Source organism: Eutrigla gurnardus (assembly GCF_963514095.1).
Source record: "Eutrigla gurnardus genome assembly, chromosome: 14".
Classification (NCBI taxonomy): domain Eukaryota; kingdom Metazoa; phylum Chordata; class Actinopteri; order Perciformes; family Triglidae; genus Eutrigla; species Eutrigla gurnardus.
In genome coordinates this window covers 5,572,873-5,585,882 of record NC_139937.1, presented here as the reverse complement: position 1 = coordinate 5,585,882, position 13,010 = coordinate 5,572,873, and the positions used below count along the sequence as shown (strand labels likewise).

General features: G+C 45.0%; 1 protein-coding gene across 4 annotated transcripts in view; it reads right to left on the bottom strand.

Moving 5' to 3' along the window:
• The window catches only part of kif13a (kinesin family member 13A), a 33,970-nt gene that overhangs the window by 13,800 nt on the left and 7,160 nt on the right, over window positions 1–13,010 (bottom strand). For all 4 annotated transcript variants that reach the window (XM_084026620.1, XM_084026621.1, XM_084026622.1 and 1 more), the window contains exons 3-14: window positions 9,566–9,578; window positions 7,269–7,329; window positions 6,315–6,407; window positions 5,159–5,339; window positions 3,174–3,261; window positions 2,474–2,608; window positions 2,239–2,351; window positions 1,937–2,048; window positions 1,572–1,784; window positions 1,319–1,429; window positions 1,095–1,229; window positions 116–246 (exon numbers count right to left, since the gene is read on the bottom strand). In XM_084026620.1, coding sequence (XP_083882746.1) covers window positions 116–246; window positions 1,095–1,229; window positions 1,319–1,429; window positions 1,572–1,784; window positions 1,937–2,048; window positions 2,239–2,351; window positions 2,474–2,608; window positions 3,174–3,261; window positions 5,159–5,339; window positions 6,315–6,407; window positions 7,269–7,329; window positions 9,566–9,578 — 1,386 coding nt within the window. The remainder of the gene's footprint in view (window positions 1–115; window positions 247–1,094; window positions 1,230–1,318; window positions 1,430–1,571; window positions 1,785–1,936; window positions 2,049–2,238; window positions 2,352–2,473; window positions 2,609–3,173; window positions 3,262–5,158; window positions 5,340–6,314; window positions 6,408–7,268; window positions 7,330–9,565; window positions 9,579–13,010) is intronic.

Below are 13,010 nucleotides of genomic sequence, written 5' to 3'. Positions count from 1 at the left end.
CAGATCATAGATTCCTGTACGGTGAGGTCATGTGAAACACTGATGTACAGTCATCCATGAAGGCCAGAGACAACAGAGACACACACACAGAGATAGAGGGTGTTGGAGGTTTCACCTGGCGTTTCCTATGGGCATCAGGGTGACATCACCATCCGGGCAGAGCTCCAGGACGCAGTGCTCCGGCTGGATACCGATCCCAAAGAGCTGGATGTCCTGAGACGTGTCGGCTCCCACACGCGCGTGCTCCTACACACAGGTGGAGGACAGATTGAGAAAACTACAATGGCAGCTTGTTCCAACTTTCAAGTCATTGAACAAATGCACAAGAGTTTAAACATTTGCAATAAAACACGTTTCATTTTTAAATTAGAGAATAAAACCAAAGAAGACCTAAGTGAAAAAACTGGTGTTGCTCTCCTTGCAGAGTGGGCGTCGTTAAACAAACACCCCAGCTTCTATAGGACGTCCTACCCTCCAGAGAACTCGCCGATTTCACATTACTATAGTCATTCCACAGCGATATGTCAGGCCGGCCTGCAGACACCAAACAAAGGCCTGTTGTTCTGTGCGCTGCACAGGCTGCTCTCACACATGCCTCTGCTCTTACAGGTCCAACTAGCTGGTTGTTGCAAAGTCCAAACCTGCTCCAAACCTGGATCACTGTGCCATACATGCTGTGCTTCAGGGTCCTCATTCGACAGTTAATATTACCGAGGTAATGAGTCTGTGTTGTTAACAATGTGGTGTAATACCAGGGAGAGAATTAATAAGTAACTAACCGGCTTTTTGGCAGCGACTAGTCCCGAAAATGAGGCAGTAATTGAGGGAACTTTCTGGGGTTTCGTACAAACTTTAGCAATTATGAGGTGTTTTGGATTTGTGACTCTTCCAGCCACTATTGACAAAAAGCTAAAGTGTTTTAAATCCACCACGGCATTCCCCTTTACAGCTGTCTACAAATCTACACAGCAGTGGTGCCATTAAAATGCATTTAACTGTTCATGATCCATTTCCACAGTGGTCACCTGGAACTTTGTAAAAGTATACATCCTGTACTAATGGCCAAAGTTAAAAACGTATAAAAACTGTATTACCTTCAGGTAGTAGACCAGCAGCTCATTGAGGGCCGGATCCGCGTTGAGATTGACCAGGAAACACTTATCTTCACCCACTTTAATCCCTGATGTTTCCAAGGAGATGCCCATGCTCTCCAGCTGCTTCTGCCGTTCCTGTAAACACAGATAATAACAGTGTGACTGTACTGCATAAATATGAATTAGAACGGAGGTTTTGGAGTGTTTATAGCTGATGTGCATACAGTGGCAATCTCCTCTGTCTTTCTTAGCTTCTCCTCCCAGGTGACAGTCATCTCCTGAATGAGTTTCTCAGACTCGTGCAGTTTCTCCTTGAGCTCAGGAGCCTTCAGTGACTGATGGGAATAAGGCAGGAGGGGAAAAGAAAGCATCAGGATCAGTGCAATCTGGATCACCTTGTGATTTATGACCAGTCTGGCATTGAATTCATTCATATAATTTGCGAGTCTCTTCGGTCCACCCAATCCCTCCTCTAACCTCAGCCTGGGACAGTTGAACTTTGAGCTTCTCCACCTCTTCCCTGAGCTCTCTGATGATCCGAGCATTGGGGTCTTCGTTGACCACGGCGTGGTTGACGATTCTCTTGGCTCGGTCAGCATAGCGAAGCGTGGACAGAGTCTCCTCGTAGTTATCGGCCGCTGGGCTCACCGTGGCTATCATGGCTGTCTTGCTGTTGCCCCCGAGATTGTCCTGACGACAAGAAAACAGGTTGCAAGGAAGCATAGCTGCACTTTATTTCCTTTAGGTACAATAATGAGGTACTTTATGTAGGTATTTTAATATTATTCTTCCTTCTACTTAATCAAATAAGCAGTTTTTTGCAAGTAATTCAAGGGTCAAACCTTCAGCAGCCAGGTGAGGACTGAGTCTCTGTATGGCACAAACTTGGCCTTCCCTTTTCCTGCAGACTGATCAGCCAGAGCAGAGATAACACAACCTAACGTGGTGAGAGACCTATCACACACACACAGACACAAACAGACACACACACACACACACACACACACACACACACACACACACACACACACACACACACACACACACACACACACACACACACACACACACACACACACACACAGTGTTAAATGTTGAATATGGTGTCACCATTTGTGTGCCTTTATTAAAAAGAATCACCCACTTGTTAATATTGCTGCCCTCTTTGAGTCTCTCTCCAGCTGCTCCGGTCTTAGAAACTCGCTCACTTCCCGCCAGGTCGACCAGACTCATCTTGCTCACTTTCTCCCCCGAGTTCTGTTGACCATCACAACATGAGACCAACAGTCATCATCACCCGTGATCAGACAAATGCGACGGATGCGAATGCCGTAATTAGTGTCAGTGGATTCAAAGAAGTGGTGAAAAGCAAGACTGACCCCAGATCGCAGATCATAAAGCGTTTGTGTGACAATGATACTGAACACGCCGTGTGACCGACTGCTCTCCTCGTTCATGTTGGTGGCCGCGACTGTGCGAGATTTGTTCCCCTCTGACATCAACACCTCAATGTCCTGAAAAGGCAGAGAAAGAAAAGGCATTTTTGGGAGAGGTTGAAATGACGACACCGTTTGAACATTTTGCGCTGGATTCACATAAAACTCCTACATGGATCATCATGATAACACTTAAGTCGAATGGTATTCTCATACGGCCGTGAGAAGAGTGATTCAGCTGGGTCACGGCAGACAGTGTGCCAAGGCTGTGGGGAAAACCGATGCACTAATATCAGGCAGAGCAGGGCAGAAGAACAGGGTGGAGATGTTTAAACTTAATTAAGGAAGGCCTTGCCAAGGCTTGGCATAGAAACAACACAAAACCCAGACTACATTCCAACATCAGGAATATGTGTCATTCCACTTTCTGCACTGGGAGGATGTGACCCTAAAGGGTTATCCTGAATGTGAATCATGGGCCTGACAACTGGGGATAAGATATGAAGGTACTTCTGCCGGATGCTATGAATCATGTCTATGCGAGTGCGTATGTGAAATATGAGGCCTGTGTTTGGAGATTCGGGGATGGATTCAGTTCTGCCTCTAGATTCAATGCGCTGACAGAAAAGGTGAAAGTGCGTACCTCAAAGTTGGTCACAGCCAGCTGAGACAGACCGTCCACGTACGGACCCAGGACTTTGTGTTCCCGAACTTTCAGGGACTGTCGGCTCCTTAAAAAAAAAAAGACAAAAAAAGGGAAAAGCAACACGACAATCAACGGGGTTTTATAATGCACATTTGATTTGACATTCCTCTCTTTATGAAGTCCTTTTTTAATGAAACCCTTCTTAGCACCTATGGCAGCTCAGCAAATACTCTCTTTGGAGAAGTTGAAACCATCTCCCCCCGACCTCCAGTCCTTGATGTAAAGGAACATTTAAATCAATGCTTCAGGGTTTTGAGAAGCTCACATGACTCATTTACCCTCCTCTTTGAACAGTAATTCAACTATGCCAATGCTATTCTTCAACAGCATACTATTTCTGTTGCTGGATATCTAATTTTAAAAAGTTACATTTGTTATAACAAACTACTTGTGGAAAACTGAATGACTCGCATGTTATTGCAGTATTGAAATAATTGACTCACTTCAACAATCACCACAACTGCAATAAAATGTTAACAGAAGTTTAATACCAAGTGGACACATGAAACAAAATGATTCACAGAATTTCTTAAAAAACAAGGCTGGCTGTTCTTTATTGTCAACAAATGTTATTCAAGACCAAAGAAATTGGTTCCATCTCTAAATACTCTCTTACTTCCCCAGTCTTCCTGTGGCTCTCAGTCCACTGCTCTCTTTAGTGAATCACAAATAATGTAGAAGAAAAGGCCAAATAAACAGGAGAAAGTCTCAGCTGTGATTTGGTAACTCAACCTGGTTCAACGCAGTGGGATAATGTGTGTGGGATTGACTCGAAAAGCATCTACATCATCATAAGGAAGGAACATGCCACTTAATGCACCAGCATGGCTCACTGATGGAGGTCAACGGGATAAGGGATCCAGGAAGAAGAAGATGAGGGATAAGAGGGATTAGCTTCATCAGGCTTCGACTGCACAGATGATGCTTTTAAGTAATTTATTGTTGGTTTTGGCCTTGCCATGGTAGTTGCTGACATTACAATTATATCTATTATAATATATATTACCCGACTTTTAGAGCAAAATCGTATTGACATACGTGTGTTGTGGTCACAAACTTGAACTGAGGGGAGGCAGATGGAGCAGGTGGATAAACTGAGACTCATCTTGGCCTGGCTGCCTGCCACATGTTGAGGAGAAATCCTATAGATGAGTCACTACTGAGTCCCTCTCCATGGTTACAGAACGACTGAGGCTCCCTGCTTCCACCCATTGCAGCAGAAGAGGATGCAGCCGCTATGAAGACCAATTCATAGTGTGACAGAGATCCTATTTACCCTGGACTCTATATCACGCGTCTATATCACTGCCAATGTTTAATCTTAAAAATCAAGAGAGTGTGAGGCTTGTTATATAAGCGAGAGGAAGTCGCCATCATGATGGCCCCGGCTGCATCTTCACACATCTGCAGCGCACAGAGCACTCCCCTGTAGTCTCTCGGCTCACAGAGCACTCTCCTGCTCCCAGCTTCACAAGCAGATGTCCCTGAAACCCACTCGTTCATAGTTCACTCGCCCCTGCAGTCTGTCTGCCAACCCACATCAGACCGCGGAGGCGAAGAATGCAGCAGTGTTAGAGGACGGCACTGGCCGCTGCTCTGCAGGAAATGACTGGGTTGAGCTTCCTACTCACATCACTCTGTCGCCGTCACCCATTCAGCCTGCTAGACACAACAGAGCTATAAATGGCGACGCAAACTAACACGAAGTGGGTGCTGACGGTGAGGTCACCACTCGTGCCAGAGTTGGAGTGAATCAGGACTGTGACAAAACCACCAAAGTCACCAAAGGCTGTGTAACCAGCCGTGTGTGTGTCGCCTCAGGTCAAAATCATTACCGAAGCATTAGCTCACTCACTTCAGCGAGGTTATAAAGGTCTCATCATGTGCCTTTTCTGAAGAAAAAGTCCACACATCAGACTCACCCTTTGGGATCGAGCAGGTCCCGGACCTTCTCGTTGTAGATCTCCATGTAGGACACCTCCACCTTAAAAGTGTGGCCCTCGTTCTCCTCTCTGTGGACTCTCTCAAACAGCGAGCAACAGAGTCGAGGGATTAAACCCGGCTGCTCCCCATTCCCCATCATGGAAAAGGACTTTCCTGAACCTGGATGGACACACATGGAAGTATAATACAGCTTCAATGACAGTAAAACTTAAGTTGAGTATCTCCTATGACCACACAAACATATTATTATATTACATAAAAATGGCACTCCTGATAGCAACATAACTCTCTACATGTTGTAAACAATACAAAAAGTCTACAGCCATGTTGGCGGGTCTGTGAAGCTGTACTTCACAGCAGTGCTTTCGCTTAAATCCTTCAAGTTTAGCATGCTAATAAACTAATTAACCGTTTAGGAGGTATCATGTTTATCATGGTCCCCATCTTGGTTTAGCATGTAGTCAGCCCTAAACACAACGTTCAGCTGAGGTTGATGGGAACGTCATTAGTTTTGTAGGTGACAATTAGAAGTATTCATCTGATGAGGGTCCGGAGGATTAAAAGTTAAGGGATCAACAAAGTTACTATAATCAATCATCAGGGGACCATGAATGTCTGTACAAAATGTCATGGCACTCCATCAAATACTTCAAGACATTCCCTAAAAAGTGAGTCATCCTCTGGGAACAAAGAAAGTCTATAAAAGTGTAGCAATCTATGAAGAAAATGTTGAGATATTTGAAATTGGATAAAAATGATGGACAAACACCAAATTGCCATTTGCAGAAAACTTTTGACATTTTGAAATATTTGTGCTCTTCCCTCCAAACGTTTCAGTAGCTGTGTCTCTTTACAGAGTTTTTGCTCTAAGACAGGAAGTAGGCTAAAGCAGCTAATTTGATCCAGAGTGAAGGAAGGAAATGAGTTAAGTGATTCACCAGTGTGATTAGAAATACAAGTCATCCTGATTTTTCTACGGACACATCTGGAGACAACTTGACCTGCAAATATACTTAAAGCCTTAAGTATGATAGAGGAAATTCATCATTTATAAATGCCTCAAGGACTGTATGATGTAATGGATTTAGCAAAAAAAAAGAAACTCAATTTGCATTCATCTGGATTTTCGGTTACCTGTTTGTCCATAGGCAAATATGCAGGCATTATATCCCTGGAATGCGTTTTCAAGTATCCCCTCTCCAAGGCACTTGAACACCACCTCTTGACCTTTTAGACAAAGAATCACCATGGAGATTTTGGTAAACAGATGAACCATTCAGTTATACAAGTGCTAATAGTTTGGCTGGTTTGCATCCTTAAATTGGTGCAACAACATGAACACAGAGAAATGTACCAACAACAAACGCTAAACTAGAAACAAGGAAGAATTAAAAATTCATGAAAGATGACAGATTCCTGTCTGGTCATGTGGAAAGTGTGGGGCCGCGTTGAGACATCTCTTGTGTTTCTTTCTGTCGTGCTCCTGCAGAATGGGACAGCTGTTTAACAAGCTAAATAAAGCCTCGGCCCGGGCCCTTGAGCAGCCCTTCACCGAACAGATTGCCTTGTCGGTTCAGCACAAAGCACATGTAAGCACACCATTTCCATTGCAAATTAAATGTGATATGACAAGGAAAATATGTACAATGATTATGTAAATCTGCTTTAGACTGGCAGCAACGGCCTCTTTTTTATACACGCTACAGAAACTGTAGCCGTAGTGTTTACTTAGCGACATGAATGGAAGATAATTACCTATTAGAAGCACAATAGGACATGTTTGTTTATCGTACCTGATACAAATACACACGGCTAATGTTTTAGAATATATTGTACAAAAACCCCATGATGGTTTTACTGTTTACAATACAAAGACAACAACCTTGATTTCATATTCTAATGCATTCTGTGGAAATGCAAATGGCCGTATAAAAACCACACCTCGCTGTGCTTTGCATGATGCAAAAACAGCTCACCATCAAGAAGGGAGTTTCCCTGCTGCATGAAGCTCGGCAGGTCTTTACATGGGATGTGATTTGAGTTCTTTGGTGATGAGCAAAAGGATCAGTTTGGGCATTTATGACTCACCAGCATATTTGGGAACGTTGGACTCATCCATGGACCAGAAGCAGTGGTCGAAAGCGAACACCTGCAGAGGAGTCAGCACAGGGAGTGTAAACACACTTGTCACACCTGTCCAAGCATGCACAACATAAAAATACAACACGACTTGATCTTTTTTTACTTCTTCTGCGGGAGAAGAAGCAGGCTCATTGTGCCGCACCATGCCACCGTGCAGTAAATCAGCAGGATTGGGTTCGTCTGAGTGAGTTGAAGTCTAACTGTGTATTGTTGGAGGTGATGCTCGTTAAAACCGCGCCATGACTGTCTGCACATCTACTGTTAGCCGCCCCGAGTTTCGTCATAGTGGCTGGAGTTTAATGAATTCATAAATCAGGGTCAGCGCTCCCCAGAAGGAATTCCAGCACCCGGTGACCCTCGTCTCCAAGGAAACGGGGCCGTAGCCGTTCTCGGCGGAGCAGGCTGGCTCTCAGCCCTCGCCGCCGTGTCTCGCAGCACAGGCTTCAGCAGCAGAGACCCCTTGTGTCTCCCAGGCACCTGCATGAGCTCTGGGTGGGTCACACAGAGAGGATGCTCCCTGAGAACGAGCAGTGGCCTCATTTACCGAGGACCCCTACTCCTCACTAACAGAACAGCTCCTGCTACTGTATGCTGCATGGATGCTGATTTGAGTTGTTTCAATCTCACATATATTTTGTTTCTGCTCGTTCAAAACACTGCTCATGTTGATCTGAGATATACATCTTCCCAAAGTCCAGACTCAACCAGGTAATGGAGCTTTTATGTTTGCTGCTCTCTGTCTTTGTGATTTCAAATTATCGCTGCAGAAACTGTGTGCTTTCACATTCCTGGTTTAAGAGTTTAGACTTGGGTTGTTTTAAGGCAACCATTTAGGTTGTTTCTAAGATGAAATATTTTACATGACTGGATTAGAAGGTTTAGTGGCAGTTTCATAAATACTAAATCGCACTTCTATTCATTTCTGATATTTCGTGATATCTTTCTCATCTTGCTTCTCTGTAACTCGTTATCACTGCCTAACGTGGCTTTTCAACACTTTGAACTCTCCCGGAGACTTTTCTGGTTAAACAAAAGCAATGGAAAACTAATATTTTTTATCCTAGCTCAGCCACCTCTATTTTTAAAAGATTTCTCCTGAGATGCAGAAACACCGTCATCCTGCAGCGCCAGCACAACACTGCTGCCTGTTACTAGTCCTGGCATTCAGTGCGCTGCTGCTGCCCTGCCAAAGCACTTTCACCCTTCACAAATACCCGAAATAATTGAACTCCCTTCTAATCATAACAAGGGCTATTGGCCAGGGAACCACTGGCTGCACAGTCAGCATGGGAAGCACTGAGATCACTGAATGCTTTGAAAGCAAGACCTCCTCTGGTGGCTTCAGACGAGGGAGTGGGTGCCATTCACAGGAACAAAAGTGCCATCATTCTCAATTAGGGGCTGGTTTGGTAACTAGGGCTTTAACCTCCTCGGGTCTGTCTCTGCCCAGCCTAAGGGTGTGACTGTGCAACAAATTGTTCATGATTGGACAATTACTATTAATCAGCAGCACAAATAATGATGGGGGCTGAGAAACACAATGCACTCCTTTTTCTGGGATGAAAACGAATGTGACTGGACTGCAACCTCCGATTACCCTTTAGAATGCAGGGGGACTAATGTGAGTGCTTGTCGAACTTAGCAGACGGCCACGTGCTCGTCTAGCTGAAGGGTATTACAGGGTAACTCAGGTTCACGGGCCCCCGGAGACCACGCACGCCTGTGGCCCGGTGCTAACGCTCCCGTCAGTGGCCGAGTGCACCGAGCACAAAGCCCCCGTCCCTGGTGTGTGTGAAACGACTCTGAGCTAGTCACCAGCGTGTTGTCAAGGGGGGAGGTGGGGGTGCACTCAACAATGCAGCTTTGAATGTGCACACACACTGCCCCAGTGTCCGCGCTCATCCCTCTCTCATTGTAGAGCCCTTTGTGGGTGTTCACGAGATCTTAGCGCTCTGACACATTCACACGGACATCTATCCAGCTCCTGCTGGCCCACCAAACTCCTAAAACACTCCCAGTCATGTCCCTAGAAGCAACGCCGCAGCAGCAGATCGACCTGTGCAGGATGCTTCTCATCCCCTCAGGGGAACAGTGTTGCCTGTGCAGCATCCTGCTACTGGACGAGTTCAGTATCCGTGACACCAGGACAGTCGGTCACTACAGATTATTGTTCCAACTGACAGTTCTGTTGACGCTGGCCTTCTTTTATTTGTGTAGCAATAAAAGAGATGAAACTTGCGTACCTTAGATTGTTTCCTGTTGAGGGAGCGGGGCAATCCATCATCAGAAGAAACCCACAGGAGAACCAGAAACAAAGACAAGAGAGAAGAAATAACATGTTAGTATTGCAATACAATTTAAAATCTAAACATGTTCACACTTCTCACAGTGGAAAACGTCCCATCGTCCCACTGAACTGTAATGTGGCCACTGAAAGCTACTTTTATTGAAACCTCAGACTCCTTTCTAACTTTCTACAATCCTCAAATTCCTGGAGGGACTCCTTCTTTCACTCCTTCTTTTATTTACTCACTCATTCATTCACTCGCACACTGTGGCATTTCCTGCTGGTAGGTGCCGCTATGATTGGGTTCATAATTGGGCCAGTGGAGCGTGAGGAAGGGAAGAGATTTAGGATTCAATGTCCCACTGACTCTGTTGAGTAAATAGCTCTTATGCCTGTGGACTTAACAGAGAGGCCAGGTTGGGGAAGCCACGCTCAGCATAAGCAGCTGCCGGAACCAAGGACAAAAAGGGTAATATAATATATATATTCCTCAAGGCTGGAAAACTATCACAGTAAAGGAACAGTTCCTGACAAACCTCACAACCATTATAAGACATGAATGCAGGAAACTAAGGGGTTGTTTTTTTTTGCACATGCATGTTGCAGTATGATGCAGTACAACATGCACACCACCCTGGTGCTACATGTGCTACAGTCCTGTCCTTCAACAGTCAGCAGATCCCTGCTGCAGCCGTCTCCTGGCACAGAGACAGAGGTGGGCATCACCTTCACACAGTAAGTAATACAGGGCAAGACTGAAACACTGCACCAAAGTGTCTCACAAAAACGGAGCTGAGTCACCGACGACAGCACGGCCGGATAGCTGCAAGACAACACCCACAAAACATACTCTTCTGCACTAGATTAAAGGTATGGATTCATTCTGAACACATTTCCTTTGAGGACTACACTCAGGCCTTTGACTGTGCTCGGGCTCATTACGATGGGCGACAGGAACAGAGAGAGTGGGCAGAGGAGTAAAGGAAGAGGTCCTCGTGGGGGTTCATACCCTGAATCTGAATCTGGGCCTCTGACAACCACTGTGACTGGCTCTCAATCAGACGCTGCAGAGGCCGTCCACGAGGAGCCATGAGCAGCGTCGGACAGCAGGGAGCCCACATCTAAGACTTCCTATGGGCAGACTAGGAGGTGTGATCGAGGACCACTGACCCGGTTGTGATTCATGCTAACTTGAGAGGTAAAAACAAAATTCTGGCATGGCAGTGCTGCGAAGTGGAGACGTCAGAGATGAAAGAACACGTGGGAGAGTTATAACAACAAATACAGCAGAACGGATGCATCCCTATGGAGAACAAAAGGACAGCAGCAACACAAGACCGGAAAGAGAGAGAGGGACCGGCGACCACGCACGCATTAAATGTGTGAAAGAAAACATGCAGTTATGGAATGCAGTCTAGACTCTTCAGCGGAGGAAACAAACCACTGAAACAGAGCTGCTGCAGTGGCTGGTTGGCTCTGTGTCATATACTGTATGTACAGTATGCTGAGCAAGACAATGGGGGGAATTGTTTCAAACTGGCTATATTTAGGATTTCATCGAGCTACCATTTCCTCACCAAGTCTCTGAAGGAATGCATTTAATTCCAAAAATTGTCTTAATTTTGTTCTGGTATTCAGTGTTATAGTGTCTTTCCTTGCCTCCCCCCATCAAAATGTTAAGACCTCCCCCTCAATAAAGTACATTAGGCTCCAGTTCTCCCACTCTGCCTTGGAAATAATCTCCTTAATCTTCCCAGAAATCTGTGTCCTTTTTAGCAATTTTGTACCTTGTTTGTAAAAAGCATGTAATCTCTGTCCTCTACGCTTGGTGTATAAATGTTTTCCTGCAGATAACATGTATCATCGTTGTTTTTTCTTTTATTCTCCATCATTTTCAAGGTTTTATGGTCAAAATTATTAGTTGTGTTTATTAGTTAGACTTTCTGTCAATATCCATGCATGTTCAATGCATAGGGTGGTGCATGTAAAATAAAATGATTCAATACTCGACTATTTATTTGAATTGAAATATTTTTGCGCAATTTAAATGAATAAAATGAATAGTTATTTTCTATACAATGTCAACAATTACTGAAAAGCTGCCAGTATGATTTCCCAGGGTTCCCATGCATGCTAAGTCGCGGCTCGAGGGCTTATTAAAGGCTGTGTTGTGTGACACACATGTACCGTTTGGCACAGAAGTGCCAGATAACATCAGATTCTTCCCCCCTCAAAGGCAGATGCAGGCGGACACTGCAGATCCAGCAGGGCATGGTTGAAGTGTAAAAGTCCCATCGGGGGCCGGTTCTGCATGCCTTAATGTGTGTGTCATCAAGGGCACGCTCAGGCTCCCACGCCTCAAGCCACCTGATGCCAAGGCACCCATGAATGATTTCAACTTGGCCGAGGGTGGACATTGGCCTCTCACGCTCAGTGACTCTCCCCCACTGTGCTGATCCTATCACATGGCAGACAGATTAAAGGAGCACATTTTGATCTTCTTTGCCTTATTTCTTATCACTTTTAGTGAGGAAAGCCTCCTCACATGTACTGTATGCTGGTCTGCTGCCCAAAAGGAAGCTGCGATGAGTGGGAGAGCAGGCGAATCCCCCCCCCCCCCAAACACCCAGTTATGGACCAGGATTAAGGCCACTGGGTTATTATGCCACCGAAAAAGTGCACTCTTCTAGCCCAGTAGGCAAAACACCAGATTAATCTACTGTATCATTCAGCAACTGAAGCATCTATGTACACTTAAAAAAATTACACTGCATGCCCACGCTCACAGAGGTATCAGACTAATACACATTTCCATTTCCAATGTCGCTTATAACTTAATCTGGCAAATTCACAGATACAGAGGCTGATGCAAATTAGCTACTGAACATGACCTGGTTTGATCTTCTCAAACGTGTGCTTTTACATTCCAGAAAATGAGTTTCAAATCAGATCCCCAAAAATGAATCCAAATCTATAAAGTCACATGTTGTAGCTCCCCTGCTGATGCGTGGAGGATATAGTCATCAATGGGATTTAAAAGCTGTGCAGGAGTTTGTGATAATATAATCCTGCTGCTCAAATGGTCACATGGATGAGGTTCACCCCCACTATTGATTTGACATTCAAAACACTCATCTGCCCTATAGCACGCACACCCACAAACAGTATTATTTTATGACTCATATGAGTCTTTCCTCTGCTTAACTGTCGACATGCCTCAGACAATTACAATTCAATAAGCTCCAGAGCCAAACACAACGTTCAGGGCTGGCTCTGTGTGTGTGTGTGTGTGTGTGTGTGTGTGTGTGTGTGTGTGTGTGTCTGTCTCAAAGAGAGAGAAAGTGTTGGGTTACACCACACTGCTCTCACAGGCGACAGGCTAATGTTTCAGATGGTCCTCG